This window comes from Nycticebus coucang, chromosome 3, assembly GCF_027406575.1.
Source record: "Nycticebus coucang isolate mNycCou1 chromosome 3, mNycCou1.pri, whole genome shotgun sequence".
In the NCBI taxonomy this organism is placed as follows: Eukaryota; Metazoa; Chordata; class Mammalia; order Primates; family Lorisidae; genus Nycticebus; species Nycticebus coucang.
The window spans coordinates 64275191-64292453 of record NC_069782.1 but is presented as its reverse complement, the minus strand read 5'-3'; the positions used below and the strand labels follow the sequence as shown (position 1 = coordinate 64292453).

Genomic DNA, 17263 nt, shown 5'->3' with positions numbered 1-17263 from the left:
GCCGGGCATGCAGTGACATAAACGCCTTAAAACATGCCCCTTCCAAGGACATAGATCCACACCCAGATACACACCTAGGGACAAACACCCAGATACATCCACACTTACAGACATGTACTCAACACACCCACAGGCACACTTTCAAACCAACACAAATACCCAGATGCTCTCAGACACAAACATACCCCGACACCCATAGGGAATACTCACACTCACCCACAAATGCACAAATACACACACACACACACCTACACACACCATTGCAGAAACACCTGCAGACCCCATACCCAGAGACACAGTTATAATTTAAGATGCTTGAGCCACCCTCAGGGACACAATTACTTTTTGATGTACATGTTCCCAAACAAGCCTTCACCCACGGACATATGCACCCCCCAACAAAGACACCCCCACTTGCAAATCATTTCCTGTAGGCACCCACTCACGAGGGCTGCCACCACGCTTTACAACTCCAGGAGACATCATTCATACTGGCTGCTTTCTGAATGGTGCCCCCTGGAGTTGTGCAGTGCATAGTCTGCACACCTGTACGTGGAAGCTTTGTATCTTCCCCTGCAGCCCTGCAAACCTACAGTCATAAATATATTGAGATACACACTCAGACCAGCCCACACCTGCAGACACACAGCCCTCTGGCACAGCACTCCCAACTAACACATCCATATACCCCCTCACAGGTACACACCTGTGTGCTACTGCTCAGAATTGGCTTGCAAATGCTGCAAATGGGTAGTGAACAAATCAATAGCTGCACAGACCCATCTATATGGAGGCACACCTGTAGACCATAAAGGCATACAACCTCAAGACCTACCGCCACAATTGCACACCCACAAACCACAAAACACACATCCTCCCCAAGATAGATGGTCGCCTACTGACACACGTACAACCTGATACACATGCCCACACTCAAACTAGGTTGCTCCAGCCATGGAGAAATTCAGAACCCTTGAAGCACAAATCATAAGCTGCCCACTAAGGAAGTCTAGGTCACACCCAGGGATTGGCTTCATCCCATAGGTCACACTTAGGGATTGGCTCCCCCCTCTCGGCCACAACCAGTGATAAGCCCAACCCACAGACACAATCTTAAGGTGGTCTCCCTCATAGGCTCACACTCACCAGTTCCACGCAGGGATTGGCCCCATCCTATTTAGGTCTCACCTAGTGATTGGTCACGCTTTCCTCAGCCAGCTAATAGCTATCACCGCCCACAGGTCCAACCCAGCTTTGGCTCCATCCACGAGCCCCATCCAACGAGCTTGGTCCCTACCAACCCTGCCCAGGGCACAGGTCCACCTTGTCCCCCTGCACACCTTATGTGAAGCCATCTCACTGACAGAACGGTAGGTCTGCATGGTCTCCAGCTGCTCCAGACACCAGTCCAACTCCTCCAATGTCTCCAGGGCCAACTGTTGACACGTCTCCTCTGGGGAGGGGATGGCCAGGGAGGTGATTGAGAAGGTCTGCAGGCAGACCCTCAGAGCCCCCAACCTGTGGTAACAGGGTCTGCCAGGTAAGTGGAGTGCTGGGGGGGAGGGCTGAGACAGCCACTCAGGGGAGGGGTCCCACACTGGGGCAGCAAGAGGGCATTTTCCCAGACTTCAGAAATTAAGTTACCTGATAATGTGGCCTTGCAGATAGGCGTTGGGCCACCCAGCGGGGACCGCCTGCAAAGAAATGGGGCTCCAATGTCAGCCTGGGCACCTCCAGATCCATGCCTCCTACCTCTATAAACAGTGCTAATTTTCCTTTTTCTTACTGGTCACTGTTGTCCCAGGCAGGCTGTCATATCCTGTCTCAGTGACCCCTAGCAGAACCCACTTTACAGATGAGGAAACTGAGGTCTTAAGTTTTCAAAGTCTCTGCTCCCTTGAATATGCCCCCTGAATTCCTCCAACCTGCTATGGATGGTTCTGGCCCCCATCCAGAGGGACTGGCAGCTCTCAGCTATATCTCTTTGTCTACAATAAGAACCATTCCTATTTATAGAGCATTTACTATGTGCAAGTCAGTGTTCTTTTTTTTTTTTTTTTTTTGGTTTTTGGCCAGGGCTGGGTTTGAACCCGCCACCTCTGGCATTTGGGACCAGCGCCCTACTCCTTGAGCCACAGGCGCCGCCCTCTTTTTTTTTTTGAGACAGTCTCACTTTGCCACCCTTAGTAGAGTGCCATGGTGTCATAGCTCACAGCAACCTCAAACTCTTGAGCACAAACGATCCTCTTGCCTCTGCTGGGACTACAGGCACCTGCTACAACACTGGGCTATTTTTAGAGACAAGGTTTCACTCTGGCTCAGACTGGTCTCAAACCTGTGGGCTTAGGCAATCCATTCGCCTTGGCCTCCCAGAGTGCTAGGATTACAGGCGTGAGCCACCATGCCCGGCCTTTTTTATTTTTTTGAGACAGTCTCAAGCTGTCTCCCTGGGTAGAGTGCTGTGGGCTCACAGCTCACAGCAACCTTCGACTCTTTTTTTTTTTTTAGGACACATTTTTAATTATCTCCATTTTATTTATTTATTGCGGTTTTTGGCCAGGGCTGGCTTTGAACCCACCATCTCTGGCATATGGGACAAGCGCTCAACTCCTTTGAGCCAAAGGCGCTGCCCTTGATTGACTTTTGAATTCATGGGAAATAGGTTCCAGCACCTTGTATCACTGTTACATGGGGGCTATTGGTTATCCTGTGTGCTATGCTGTACACCTATTATACCATGAGCTCATGGGGAATAAATAGGTTCTTGCACCTAAAAACATGGGTCCACTGGTACTCCTGTGTGCTATGTTATATGCTTATTATGCCATGAATTCATAGGGAATGGGTTCCAGGAGCTCAGGCTCCTTTCCATTAGTTCTCACAAAGTGGGCTTCTCTGGGTGGCACAGGCTGGCGCTTCAGTTGAACCCAGGTACCTTTCTCTTTGGCTTCCTTCTTTTTCTGATCATTTTCCTTCACACATTTCAGGAAGCTATCTTGGCTCTTAAGAGTGCTTAATATGCTCAGTATGAACATTCATCCTCTTCGCAAGGATCTTGCCCTTAACTTGTTTACAACAATGCCAACGGCATGCTGGGTAACATTGTAGACTCTTCCAGGTTTGCCATGGTGACATTTGTGTGGCATGCCTTTTTGAACAGTACCCATTCCCTTGATGTCTACCATATCACCTTTCTTGTAGATTCACATATATGTGGCCAAAGGAACAACTCCATGTTTTCTAAAAGGCCTAGAGAACATGTATCGGGTGCCTTTCCTCTTTCCCTTTGTGTTTGTCATTTTGGTGAATTACTGGAAGATGGCGTCTCCGGCCGAAAGGCAACCTCCAACTCTTGAGCTCAAGTGATCCTCTTGCCTCAGTTTTTCTATTTTCTTTTCTTTTCTTTTATTTTGCAGTTTTTGGCTGGGGCTGGGTTTGAACCCGCCACCTCCAATATATGGGGCTAGCACCCTACTCACTGAGCAACAGGCGCCACCCTCAGTTTTTCTATTTTTAATAGAGACAGGGTCTTGCTTTTGCTCAGGCTGGTTTTGAACTCGTGAGCTCAAGCAATCCACCAGCCTGGGCCTCCCAGAGTGCTAGGATTACAGACGTGAGCCACTGCATCCAGACTGATGTTCTTTTTCTTTTTTTATTCTTATGCACTTTAATAGTAGATATCAACACTCACTTTTATTTTTTATTATTATTATTTTTTTGAGACAGAGTCTCACTTTCTTGCCGTTGGTAGAAAGCCATGGCATTATAGCTCACAGCAACCTTTAACTCTTGGGCATAAATGTTTCTCTTGCCTTAGCCTCCCAAATAGCTGGGACTACAGGCGCCTGCCATAATGCCCAGCTATTTTTGTTGTTGGTTATTGTTGTTTTAGCTGGCCGGGCCTGCCAGCCTTGGTGTATGTGGCAAGTGCCCTACCCACTGAGATACGGGCACCACCCCAGTGTTCTTATATATACCATCTTCTGTACTCTTCCTAGCAATTGTCTAAGGTAGGCATTATTGTAATTCTACTTTTACAGAGGGGGAACAGAAACCTCACAAGATCCCATATGCCTAGCAAATTGGTAACAGTAAATGGCCCTGGGATTGGGTCTGTGGCTTCACCATCGTGTATCTGGGTCTTTTCTTATAAAAGCTTCTGTGTCTTAGGCTCTTAAATCACAATGGATCTCTGGCTCCATGGGATTTATTGCCTGAATAGATGTTCAGAGAGGTCAAGTGCCTGCCCAAGGCTATACAGTGGTGCTTACAGTTGAACCCAAATGTGCTTGGGCTCATGATCAGGGGTGTTGGGGTACAGCTTTGACTTACCTGTTGCTGGGAATGGGCACATTGGTCAGGAGAGAGAAGTTGCTGCGGACGCTCCGGAGACTGGCCAGCACCTGGGATGGAGAACAGCAGTAAGAAGCAATATCTACCCAGAATAGTAGCAGAGCTGAGCTCTATCCCCAAGTGGAAAGGAGGGCTGGAGCCCCCGGAAGGGGTCTAACCTGGGCAAACGGCGTTACGATGAGGTCCTCAGCATGCCTACAATCAAGGACAGTGGCAGGTCAGAGGTCCCCAGAGAAGCAATTCTGTGAAGGCTGGACCCAGGGAGGCTGATGGGCATGGAAGGGACTCTGTGGGGTTAGGCGAGAGGGCACTTATCCTGCATGAGGGTGTACATGCTTTCAGAGCTGGCCGAGGAGGGAATGGCAGTCCTGGAGGGTGACTCAGGCGAATGGGGGGAGCAGAGGTGACCAGCCCTGAATTGTCTGGGGAGGGAGAATGAGAATATGCTATAGGGGCTGGGCTTGTGGGGGAACACAGAGGACAGGAAAGGGTCTTAGGGGGCTGAAGTAGGCACCTTGATGGGTAGGCCCAGAACCTGGAAGACCCAGTAAGAAAGAGGGAAGGTGAGCAGGTCCAGAGAGTGCTCACACCTCAACAGGTGGCCATGGGGAAGCTGGCAGGTGGGGAGGGGGATTGCTCACGCCTCGCTGGCGACTGATGAGTTCCGGGACATAGTCTTGGGTGACATGTCATAGTCACTGTCTGAACGGTAGAGGAAGGATTCCCGGCGCTGGCTAGTGGCTGCCCCAGCGTGCAGCACGAGACCTGGGCTCGCCTGCGAGTCCAGGGGGCTGCGGCCTGGAGATGGCATTGGGCCATTCTCTGCCTCGAAGCTGCAGGGAATGGGCAGGAAGAGGGATCAGTGGGGCTGAAATGTCAGGGAGGCCAAGAAGTTCCTGGCAGAGATCGGGGAGGGAACTGCAGAGATCAAACAGCTGCTGAGAACCTATGTACATCAATCCTGATTCCTAGCTCTGGGGACCTCCCCCACAAGGCCAAAAGTCATGGGCTCAACCAATCGCCTTTATACCCCATCAGCCCAGCTGTCAAAACCCATTCATAATCCGTCCATTTCTCATCTGCTCCTTTGCACCCCAGTCTATTCCTTCCATGGCCACCAGAGGGTGTACATGCTTTCAGAGCTGGCCTGCTCAGAACCTTCTGTGGCTCCCACCTCAGGAAAAAACCCTAAGTCTCCACTCCAGTACCTAAGTCTTGCTCTGTGTCCTCCTCCTCTCCCCTTCTACTCTGCTTCAGCCTCCTTGCTGTTCCCTAAACATTCTGCACACAGTCTTGCTTCAGGGCCTCTGCATGGGCTGTTTCTCCTGCCCAGATATCCAATGGCTACTCCTTCACTTCCTTAAGGCCTCAGCTAAAATGTTACCTCCTGGCTAAGCATGGTGGCTCATGCTTATAATTCTAGCACTCTGGGAGGCTGAGGTGAGTGGATCACTTGAGCTCAGGAATTTGAGACCAGCCTGAACAAAAGTGAGACCCTATCTCTACTAAAAACGAAAAAAACTGGGTGGTGCCTGTGGCTCAAAGGAGTAGGGCACCAGCCCCATATACCGGAGGTGGCAGGTTCAAACCCAGCGCCGGCCAAAAACTGAAAACAACAATAAAAAGATAAAATAAATTAAAAAAAAAAATGAAAAAAACTGGGCCAGGTCCTGAGGCTTATGAATGTATCCCAGCACTTGAGGCTGAGGTCGATGGATTGCCTGAGCTCACAGATTCAAGACCAGTCTCAGCCAGAGCAAGACCTCATCTCTGAAAATAGCCGGGTGTTGTGGTGGGCACCTGTAGTCCCAGCTACTTGGGAGGCCGAGGCAAAAGAATTGCTTAAGGCCAGGAGTTCGAGGTTGCTGTGAGCTATGATGCCAGAGCACTTTACCAAAGGTGACAAAGTAAGACTCTGTCTCAAAAAAAAAAAAAAAGAAACAAAGAAAAAAAACTGAGGCAAGAGAATCGCTTGGGCCCAAGAGTTTGAGGTTGCTGTGAGCTATGATGCCACAGCCCTCCACTGAGGGCAACAAAGTGAAACTCTGTCTCCAAAAATAATAATAAATAAAAAATAAAATGTTACTTCCTCAGAGAAGCCTCCCCTGACCAGCCCATCTAAAATTTCAGGCTCTGCCTTGATGTTTCCTATTTCCCTTCCTTTAAAAACAAAAAACAGAGCTGCGCGAGGTGGCTCACACCTGTAATACTAGCACTCTGAGAGACCAAGGCAGGTGAATTGCCTGAGCTCACAGGTTTGAGACCAGCCTGAGCTAGAACGAAACCCTATCTCTAAAAATAGCTAGGCCTTGGGCGGCGCCTGTGGCTCAGTTGGTAAGGCGCCGGCCCCATATACCGAGGGTGGCGGGTTCAAACCCGGCCCCGGCCAAACTGCAACCAAAAAATAGCCGGGCGTTGTGGCTGGCACCTGTAGTCCCAGCTACTCTGGAGGCTGAGGCAAGAGAATTGCTTAAGCCCAGGAGTTGGACGTTGCTGTGAGCTGTGTGAGGCCACGGCACTCTACCAAGGGCCATAAAGTGAGACTCCGTCTCTACAAAAAAAAAAAAAAAATAGCTAGGCCTTGTAGCAGGCACCTGATTCCCAGCTACTCAGGAGGCTGAGGCAAGAGAATTGCTTAAGTACAGGAGTTTGAGGTGGCTGTGAACTATAAGGCCACGACACTTTACTGAGTGCTACAAAGTGAGAATCTGTCTCAAAAAAAAAAAAAAAGAAAAGAAAAAGTCTTACTACTTACCTGACATACTCTGTATTTTATCTATCTTTACCATTTAACTTCCCTTCTGAAACTAAGCCCTGTAGGGCAGGGATTTTTTTCTGCTTTTGTTTACTGCTGTGTCCCTGGGGCCAAAAATGTGTGGACACACAAGGAATCATTAAACATATGAATGAATGAATGAATGAATGAATGCAGGAACTGGGTGGTATTATGCTGTAGTTAGGGCAGGTCTCTCTGAAGAGGTGACATCTCATCAGGCCATGAGTCAGGAGGTGGCAGAAAGCACTCCAGACAGAGTAAAAAGGAAATGCAAAGGCTCTGAGGCAGGATTTGTTTTTTGCTGGTGTGGCTAGAGTGCCGATACAGGCAAGGACTGTGACAAGGATGCACACAGCTACAGGGATGATAGAAACTGTCCTTTCCAATTGTTTGTCTCATTATTAAGTTTTGAAGCTTCATTATATATTCTGGATATCATATACTTACCATATATTTTTCTCCCAGTCTATAGCTTGTCTTTTTATTCTCTCAGCATTATTTTCTGCAGACCAGAAGTTTCACAGTGACTTATGTGGGGGGGGGGTTATTTTATTTCATATTTATTAATTTATTTTGACAGAGTCTTACTATATTACCCTTGGTAGAGTGCCACAGTATCACAGCTCACAGCAACCTCAAACTTTTGGACTTAAGCAATTCTCTTGCCTTAGCCTCCCAAGTAGCTGGGATTACAGGTGCCCACCACAACACCTGGCTATTTTGTTGTTGTTGTCATTGTTGTTTAGCAGGCCCCTGGCTGATTCGAACCCACCACCCTCGGTGCATGTGGCCAGCACCATAACCACTATGCTACAGGCACTGAGCTTGTTTGTTTATTTTTTAGAGACAGGGTCTCACTCTGTCACCCAAGCTGGCATACAATTACATGATGATAGCTTATGGCAGCCTTAAACTCCTGGGATTAAGTGATCCTCTTGCCTAAGCTTTCTAAATATCTGGGAGTATAGCCATACAGGTGTTTGCCACTGTGCCTGGCTAATTTTTTCATTTTTTAGAGACAGAGCCTCACTATGTAGCTCAAGCTAGTCTGTAATTCTTGGCCTCAAGTGATCCTCCCACCTCAGAATTATTGGATTATATGCATTAGGCACCATGCCTGGCCCCATTCTGTTTCTTTTTTTTTTTTTTTTTTTTTTTTTTTTTTTTAAAACAAGCTCTAGCAAGTTTTATTAAAGAAAAAATGTACATGATTTACTTTTCACCAGTCTGTTCTGGCATGCTTCTAATGATATCAGAGTCACCTGGATCAATGATGGCCAGTGTACATACTCTGTAGTATTTTCCACATGCTGTGCCCAATTCAATATTATTGCCACTGTAGTGATGAACACCAGTTTTGGCTAACATGGCATAATACTCTATTTCAGATTTCCTCAAAGCTGGGCAGTTGTTGGCGAGGATGACCAATTTCGCTTTGCCTTGTCTGATCATTTTCAAAGTCTGCTTGTAACCCAGCACATACTTTCCACTTTTCATAACGAGCTGGAGCCTTGAGTTGATCGACTCCAGCGACTTTTTCGTCTTCTTTGCGGCCACCATCTTCCTGCCCTAGATGCGCGACGGCCCCCAACCAAGACCAGCCGCCAAGATGGCCGGGGAGCCCCCATTCTGTTTCTATGTTGGCTGCCTGGCCTTGGGAACATTTACTCTCACTGGGGGAATGTGCCCTAATGAGGATTTAGTAGACAGATGGCAACGGTGAACATTTTGGTCAGGATCAAAGGCCTGGGTTCCAATTCTGATCTTTTTTTTTTGAGACAGAGTCTCAATATGTTGCCTGCGATGGAGTGCTGGGGTGTCACAGCTCATAGCAACCTCAAACTCTTGGGCTTAACTGATTCTCTTGCCTCAGCCTCCCAAGTAGCTAGGCGCCCCCACAATGCCCGGCTATTTTTTGGTTGTAGTTGTCATTGTTGTTTGGCAGGCCCAGGCTAGATTTGAACCCGCCAGCTCTGGTGTATGTGGCTGGCACCCTAGCCACTAAGCTACAGGCACCAAGCCTTTTTTTTTTTTTTTTTAGCTGTCACAAAGGTATTTTATTAGCAGAGAGAGTGCCGTCCAGAGTAGGGCTCCTGTAGAGGGAGGGGAGTCAGACTCTGAGTTCCAGAAACAGGCAAGTTGAGGGGTGAAGGGGCGGTTTTCGGGGGCTCAGGCCAGAGGTTTTTTTTTTTTTTTTTTTGAGACAGAGTCTCACTATGTCGGGGAGTCACAGCTCACAGCAACCTCAAACTCTTGGGCTTAAGCAATTCTCTTGCCTTAGCCTCCCAGATAGCTGGGACTACAGGCGCCCACCACAATGCCTGACTATTTTTTGTTGTAGTTGTCATTGGTTAGCAGGCCCGGGTCAGGTTCAAACCTGCCAGCTTTGGTACATGTGGCCGGTGCCCCAACCACTGAGCAATGGGCACCAAGCCCCAGTTCTGATCTTGATGTGTTCTTAAGAGCTAATCACTCTCCAATCTGAGCCTTAGTTTTCTTCACTCGTAAAATTAGGTCTGTGAGGCAGGAGCCTGTGGCTCAAGAGGCTAAGGCATCAGCCACATACACCTGAGCTGGCAGGTTTGAATCCAGCCCGGGCTGCCAAACAACAATGATGGCTGCAACGAAAAAATAGCCAGGCGTTGTGGCGGGCACCTGTAGTCCTAGCTACTTGGGAAGCGGAGGCAGAAGAATCACCTGAGCTCAGGAGTTGGAGGTGGCTGTGAGCTGTGATGCCACAGCACTCTACCCAGGGCAACAGTTGAGGCTCTGTCTCCAAAAGAAAAAAAAAAAAAATTAGGTCTGTGAAGTCTTTCTGTTTCCTAGGACTGGCCCAGAAGAAAAAGATTCAGTATAAGAAAGCTGGTATTGCTGTCTTTTTTTTTGCACTCCATCACCCTCGGTAGAGTGCCGTGGCGTCACACAGCTCACAGCAACCTCCAACTCCTGGGCTTAGGCCATTCTCTTGCCTCAGCCTCCGGAGTAGCGGGGGCTATAGGCGCCCACCACAACGCCCAGCTATTCTTTTTTTTGTTGTTGCAATTTGGCTGGGGCAGGGTTTGAACCCGCCACACTCCATATATGGGGCCAGCGCCCTACCCACCTACTGAGACACAGGCACCACCCTGGTATTGCTGTCTTGGTCAAGGAGATTTAAAATTTATTTCTTAGGGGCAATGCCTGTGGCTCAAAGAAGTAGGGCACTGGCCCCATATGCTAGAGGTGGCGGGTTCAAGCCCAGCCCCGGCCAAAAAAAAAAAAAAATTATTTCTTAGCAGAGGAACCATTCCAATAAAATCTTGGACTCTCAATAAATAGGATTAGAAACAGGAGAAAGGGAGTTCCTATCCTCTCTTCCTTTCCCCTCACACCCACTCACGACAGAGCCTGATCTACTGGCCAGTCTAATCCCCAAGACCATTCAGTGGGGTTTTTTCTTGGGGTTTTTTGTTTTTTTGTTTTTGAGGCAGAGTCTCACTTTATCGCCCTGGGTAGAGTGCCCTGACATCACACAGCTCACAGCAACCTCCAACTCCTGAGCTTAGGTGATTCTGTTGCCTCAGCCTCCCGAGTAGCTGGTACTACAGGTGCCCGCCACAATGTCCAGGTATTTTTTTTTTCTTTTTTATTTTTGTGGTTTTTGGCCGGGGCTGGGTTTGAACCCACCACCTCCAGCATATGGGACTGGCGCCCTACTCCTTGAGCCACAGGCGCCACCCCCAGGTATTTATTTATTTTATATTTTTTGTAGAGACAGAGTCTCACTATACCGCCCTAGGGTAGAGTGCCGTGGCGTCACACGGCTCACAGCAACCTCTAACTCTTGGGCTTACGCGATTCTCTTGCCTCAGCCTCCCGAGCAGCTGGGACTACAGGCGCCCGCTGCAACGCCCAGCTATTTTTCTGTTGCAGTTTGGCTGGGGCTGGGTCCGAACCCGCCACCCTCAGCATATGGGGCCGGTGCCCTACTCACTGAGCCACAGGCGCCGCCCCCAGGTATTTCTTTGTTGCAGTTTGGCCGGGGCGGTTTGAACCCGCCACCCTTGGTATATGGGGCCAGCGCCCTACCCACTGAGCTACAGGCACCACCCCTGGTGGTATTTTTTTTTTTTTTTTTTGAGACAGAGCCTCAAGCTGTCACCCTGGGTAGAGTGCTGTGGCATCACAGCTCACAGCAACCTCCAACTCCTGGGCTCAAGTGATTCTCCTGCCTCTGCCTCCCAAGTAGCCGGGACTACAGGTGCCTGCCACAACACCTAGCTATTTTTTGGCTGCAGCTATCATTGTTGTTTTGACAGGCCGGGCTGGATTCAAACCGGCCAGCTCAGGTGTATGTGTCTGGTACCTTAGCTGCTTGAGCCACAGCACTGAGCCTTTTTTTTTTTTTTTTTTGAGATAGTCTCACTATGTTGCCCTCAGTAGAGTGCTGTGGTGTCAAAGCTCACAGCAACCTCAAACTCTTGTGCTCAAACAATTCTCTTGCCTCAGCATCCCAAGTAGCTGGGACTATAGGTGCCTGCCACGATGCCTGGCTATTTTTTGTTGTTGCAGTTGTCACTGTTGTTTATCTGGCCCGGGCCGGGTTCAAACCCATCAGCCTAGGTATATATGGCTGGGACCATAACCACTTCCTGTGCTACAGAAGCCGAGCCAAGACCATTCAGTGTTAAAAGGACTTGAACTCTGGGTGGCGCCTGTGGCTCAGTGAGTAGGGCGCCTGTGGCTCAGTGAGTAGGGCGCTGGCCCCATATGCCGAGGGTGGCGGGTTCAAACCCAGCCCTGGCCAAACTGCAACAAAAAAATAGCCAGGCGTTGTGGCAGGTGCCTGTAGTCCCAGCTGCTCGGGAGGCTGAGGCAAGAGAATCGCGTAAGCCCAAGAGTTAGAGGTTGCTGTGAGCCGCGTGAAAAAAAAAATAATAAATAAAAAGGACTTGAACTCTTTTTTTTTTTTTTTGTAGAGACACAGTCTCACTGTACTGCCCTCGGTAGAGTGCTGTGGCATCACACGGCTCACAGCAACCTCTAACTCTTGGGCTTACACGATTCTCTTGCCTCGGCCTCCCGAGCAGCTGGGACTACAGGCGCCCGCCACAACGCCCGGCTATTTTTTGTTGTTGTTGTTGCAGTTTGGCCGGGGCTTGGTTTGAACCCGCCACCCTCGGCATATGGGGCCGGCGCCCTACTCACTGAGCCACAGGCGCCGCCCAGGACTTGAACTCTTGAACTCAAGCAATCCACCTTGAGCTCAAGCAATCCACCTGCCTCAGTCTTCCAGAGTACTACCTGTTTCCCTGAAAATAAGACATCCTCCGAAAATAAGACATCTCCGAAAATAAGACCTACTCACAGGAAAGATAAGATGTCCCCTGAAAATAAGACCTAGCGCATCTTTGGGAGCATACCTTAATATAAGACACTGTCTTATTTTCGGGGAAACAGGGTAGGATTATAGGTATTAGCTGGCATACCTGGCCGTTAATTTTTAACTTTGGGTAGAGTACCATGGCATCATAGCTCACAGCAACCTCTAACTCCTGGGCTCAAAAGATTCTCTTGCCTCCACCTCTCAAGTAGCTGGGACTACAGGCACCTGCCACAACGCCCAGCTATTTTTTGGTTGCAGCCGTCATTGTTGTTTGGCGGGCCCAGGCTGAATTCGAACCTGCCAGCTCAGATGTATGTGGCTGGCACCTTAGCCGCTTGAGCCATAGGCGCAGAGCCAATTTTTAAATTTTTTATACTTAATGCCACTGAACTATATACTAAAAAAACAACTAAAATGGTAAATTTTGTTATGTATATTTTTCTACAGTTAAAAAATACCAACTTCATAGAATATATACTAACCTGGGTACAGTGCCTCAAGCCTGTAATCCCAGCTACTCAGGAGGCTAAATTGGAAAGATCACTTCAGGCCAGGGGTTCAAAACCAGCCTGGGCAACATAGTGAGATTTCCATCTTAAACAAATAAAAAAGAATGTATACTAAAGGCGGGCACCTGTAGTCCCAGCTACTCAGGAGGCTGAGGCAAGAGAATCACCTAAGCCCAGGAGTTGGAGGTTGCTATGAGCTGTGACACGCCATGGCACTCTACCGAGGGCAACAAAGTGAGACTGTGTCTCTTAAAAAAAAAAGAATGTGGGGCGGCGCCTGTGGCTCAAGGGGTAGGGCGCCGGTCCCATATGCCGGAGGTGGCAGGTTCAGACCCAGCCCCGGCCAAAAAAAAATAAATAATAAATAAATAAATAAATAAATAAATAAAAAGAATGTGTACTAAACCTTTAAATTTGACTATATATTAGTTTTAAAAGTAAATTAAGGGTGGGAGTAATGGATCAAGCCTGTAATCCTACCACTCTGGGAGGCTGAGGTGAGTAGATTTTTGAGCTCAGAAGTTCCAGACCAGCCTGAGCAAGAGCAAGACCTCATCTCTACTAAAGAAAAACTAATCAGGCACTGTGGTGGACACCTATAGTCCCAGCTATTGGGGAGGCTGAGGCAAGAGGATTATTTAAGCCCAAGATTTTGAGGTTGCTTTGAACTATGATGCCATGGCACTCTACCCAGAGTGAAAAAGTGAGACTTGGGGCAGTGCCTGTGGCCCTAAGGAGTAGGGTGCTGGCCCCATCTGCTGTAGGTGGTGGGTTCAAACCCAACCATGGCCAAAAACTGGAAAAAAAAAAAAAAAGTAATCTCAGCACCCGTGGCACAGTGGTTACGGCACCAGCCAAATGCACCGAGGCTGGTGGGTTTAAGCCCAGCCTGGACCAGCTAACCAACAATGACAACTGCAAAGAAAAAAAAAAGTAGCTGGGTGTTGTGGCAGGTTCCTGTAGCCCCAGCTACTTGGGAGGCTGGGACATGAAAATCACTTAAGCCCAAGAGTTTGAGGTTGCTGTGAGCTGTGACATCATAGCACTTTACCAAGGGCAACATGGTAAGACTCAAAAAAAAAAAAAAAAAAAAAAAAAAAGACCACACAAAAAAACCCAGGGTGAAATATTGAGAGATCACCAGCTTGGGCCTTTGATGATTATGCCCATTTATTTAGCACCTAATGTGTACCAGGTGCCATGTTAGACTCCTTTTAGGCATATAGTAATAAAAACAAGACATTACGAAGTTCCTACTATGTGCCTGGCTCTATTGAGGTATATGAATCCATTTATGTCTCCAACCTCTTCTATGAGGTGATTCTGTTAACATCCCTATTCCAGGAAGACACAGAGTCACAGAGGCACTGCAAGGGGTTGGTGCCCTCATTGCCGGAGACAGAACCATGTCCTGTCTCCTAAGACCCAAAGTAGATTTTTTTGGCTCCAGGGGAGGGGACGGGAATATACAGAAGACCACCCCCCACCCCCAGCCTTGGCACCCATAGCACAGTGGTTACGGCACAGCCATATACACCAAGACTGGTGGGTTCAAACCCAGCCCAGGCCAGCTAAGCAACAACTGCAGAAAAAAATAGCTGGGTATTATGGCAGGTGCCTGTAGTCCCAGCTATTTGGGAGGCTGAGGCAAGGGAATCGCTTAAACCCAGGAGTTTTGAGGTTGCTATGAGCTATGATGCCACGGCACTCTACCGAGGGCAACATAGTGAGACTCTGTCTCAACAACAACTACAAAAAAAAAAGAAGACCACCCCCTAATCTGCCTAGGAACTTAAGCTACAGTTTAGGGAAGGTGCTCAGCTAGCAAGGCTGGCATATATACCAAGCCCAGGGGACTTCAGCTCACATCAGTGGGAGCCCAGAGGAATGGATGATAAGAGGACACACTCCTTGCAGCCCTGCTCTTTGTGTTTCAGGAGGATGTCCCCTGGGCTAAGGGAGGGAAGAGAGGAGAAGTTTGTGGCCTGGGAGTTGGGAGGTGGTGTCTCAGCTATCTCCAAGAATCAGATCCCTGGGCCACAGAGAGTGCTCCCTCCCTAGCCTGCCACTGATTGTGGCAGAGCAGGCTGAAGGCTGCTCTGGTGACATCCCAATGGAATGCAAAGCCACAAACCACACTCAGAGGCAGCTGACAGCCTGACATTACAGCCAAGCGCCTAGACACTCCATCCAAGGTGGTCAAGACTTCATTTCAAGCAGATTGACCACTTGGTGGCACTTTCAAACTTGCTACCTGCTTCTACCTCTATGGGGTCCCTAAGTCTACCCACCTGGGCTCCCTAAGAATCAAACTGAGCCTCTGGAGGACTGTGCAGCCCAGAGGCAACCTAGGCCTTGGAGACTTCTGCTGCAGGGACCAATGGGAAACAAACAAGCTAGGATGGATGTGTGGGGTATGGGCAGGGGAAGGAACACAGTTGGTAAAGATTATAATAACAATGAATGTTGCCAACTGTTATTGAATGCCACACATGCTTGGACACGAATTAATGCACCATACTCTAGACAAAGAAACCAAGGCACAGAAAGAGTGAATAACTGCGTTATTAGTGGGAGAACGTGGATTTGAACCTGGGTGGCTGAGCTACACAGCTGGACTAAGTGTCTGTCTCCCCTCAGGACAGATAAACAGGGAAGGGAGGCCTGGTGTCTCCCTGGAATCCCTGTGCCTCTCCACCTGACTCACACACAGGAGGTGCCAGGCAGCCTTAATGGAAAAGGCCTGGCATTTGCTTTGTGAAGGTCACAGGCAGGTTGAGAGCAGATGCTGGTGTGTGTCTCCTAGGCAGGAGAAACAGCTGTTTGGGGGCCTGGGTGTGCTAGGAAGCTTGGTGTGTAGGAGTCCGGGCAAAGAGGAGGTCTGTGTGCCTGGGGGGCACCTGTGTGTCTGTGGGGCATTGTATGTCTGTGTGTATGAGAGGGCTCTGGGGGTTCATGTGTGCCTGGGTTAGTGTGTTTCTGAGTCTGTGTGACCTTGTGAGAGTGTGCTGTATGGATGCTGTGATTATCTCTGACCCCCGAATTGGTATGAGGTGTGTTCCTGTATGTGTCTGGGTATAGGCGGGAGTGTGGCCTGCAGGGTTGTGTGTGGGGCTTGGGTGTGTGTATCAGTGACAGTATCTTCCCAAACCAGAGAGCACAGCGCAGACAAGGTTGTTTGACGGGTGGGCCAGGGTGCTGCAGTCTGTGTGTGGCCATGAGTCAACTGTAGAGTACTCTTGGTGCCTCCACCAGCCAGGAGACCCAAACCTAGGACAGTAAACACCAGGTGACCTCAATTGCCCTGTGTGTGGCTATGTATGTGGAAGGCGTGTGTCTGTGCTGGAGACCTGACAATTCTGAGAACTTAAAGGCCACATGGCCCCAGCTAGGACTGGCTCCAGGCCAGTGGCCTAGGAGTGGAGACTAGGTGACGCTGGATACCTATAACTGCTTCCAAGGTGCAAGACTATAAGTAGCCCAGGTCTAGGGGTACAAAATAAGGTGAAGGGATCCCACCTTGGATAGACAGGATCAGGGCAGTATTCAGTATCCTCTTTGGAGGTTGCCACATTCAGGAAGTCCTCAGCAGTACCCAGACCTCTAGGACTAGGGAATGGGGTGAGGCCCAAGCCAGACCCTAGAAGCCAGTGAGAGTTTGCCCTAAGATGGATTCAAAGCCCCCACAGTGCTGCCAGTTCCCTCCTGTTGTAAAGGAAGGGACTGGCCATGGGCCACCCACCTGACAAATCTGCCCAGAGGGTGCAGACGGGTGTCCTCATCGTTGAAGAAGTGGGTCAGGGACTCAGTGCCCATGGGGGGCAGTGCCAAAGCAGGGGGCAGGCCCAGGGTGTTGCACTAGAGCGCATGGGAGCCAAGCGCAGTCAGGGCAGGCATGAGGAAGACGGCAGGACAGTGTGGCATGCCCTGCTTGCCAAACCCAAGGTGTCTGTGGCTGCTGCTGGTGCGCTGCCTACACACTTGCCTCCACCCTCCTAGTGACCCCGTTAGGGACAGCCCCCAGGCTGCTTGGCAGTAGAGAGGATAGCTGAGCGCAAGGGCTCCAAGCACACCTCCCCCAGCAGGGGTCTTGCAGAACTGGGTACACACTTTCTGCTTGCCACCTCCCTCTTGCAGGGGTAGAGGGATGCCAGAGGCTCCAGTTTCCTAGCTCCCGGCCATTCCCCCACTCCCTCCACCACCTCCTATGGCCCTGCCTCCCCTCCTACCTGCCCTGATGTCAGACAAGCTGGCTCTAGG

General features: G+C 49.5%; 2 protein-coding genes across 6 annotated transcripts in view; both read right to left on the bottom strand.

Annotated features, from left to right (window-relative positions):
• Positions 1 to 17263, bottom strand: part of PDE4A (phosphodiesterase 4A) — a 52289-nt gene that overhangs the window by 17598 nt on the left and 17428 nt on the right. For 3 of the 5 annotated variants that reach the window (XM_053583197.1, XM_053583195.1, XM_053583196.1), the window contains 5 exons: positions 4995 to 5186; positions 4512 to 4548; positions 4333 to 4403; positions 1645 to 1694; positions 1341 to 1453 (listed from right to left, as the gene is read on the bottom strand). In XM_053583197.1, the coding sequence (XP_053439172.1) occupies positions 1341 to 1453; positions 1645 to 1694; positions 4333 to 4403; positions 4512 to 4548; positions 4995 to 5186 (463 nt within the window). Of the gene's footprint in view, positions 1 to 1340; positions 1454 to 1644; positions 1695 to 4332; positions 4404 to 4511; positions 4549 to 4994; positions 5187 to 7576; positions 7632 to 17263 lie in introns of all 5 variants that reach the window. The other 2 variants (XM_053583198.1, XM_053583200.1) reach the window with 2 other exon arrangements.
• On the bottom strand, positions 8262 to 8745 carry LOC128580819 (60S ribosomal protein L30). The gene has a single exon (XM_053583204.1). The coding sequence runs from the start codon at positions 8687 to 8689 to the stop codon at positions 8342 to 8344; it is 348 nt and encodes a 115-aa protein (XP_053439179.1). The 5' UTR covers positions 8690 to 8745; the 3' UTR covers positions 8262 to 8341.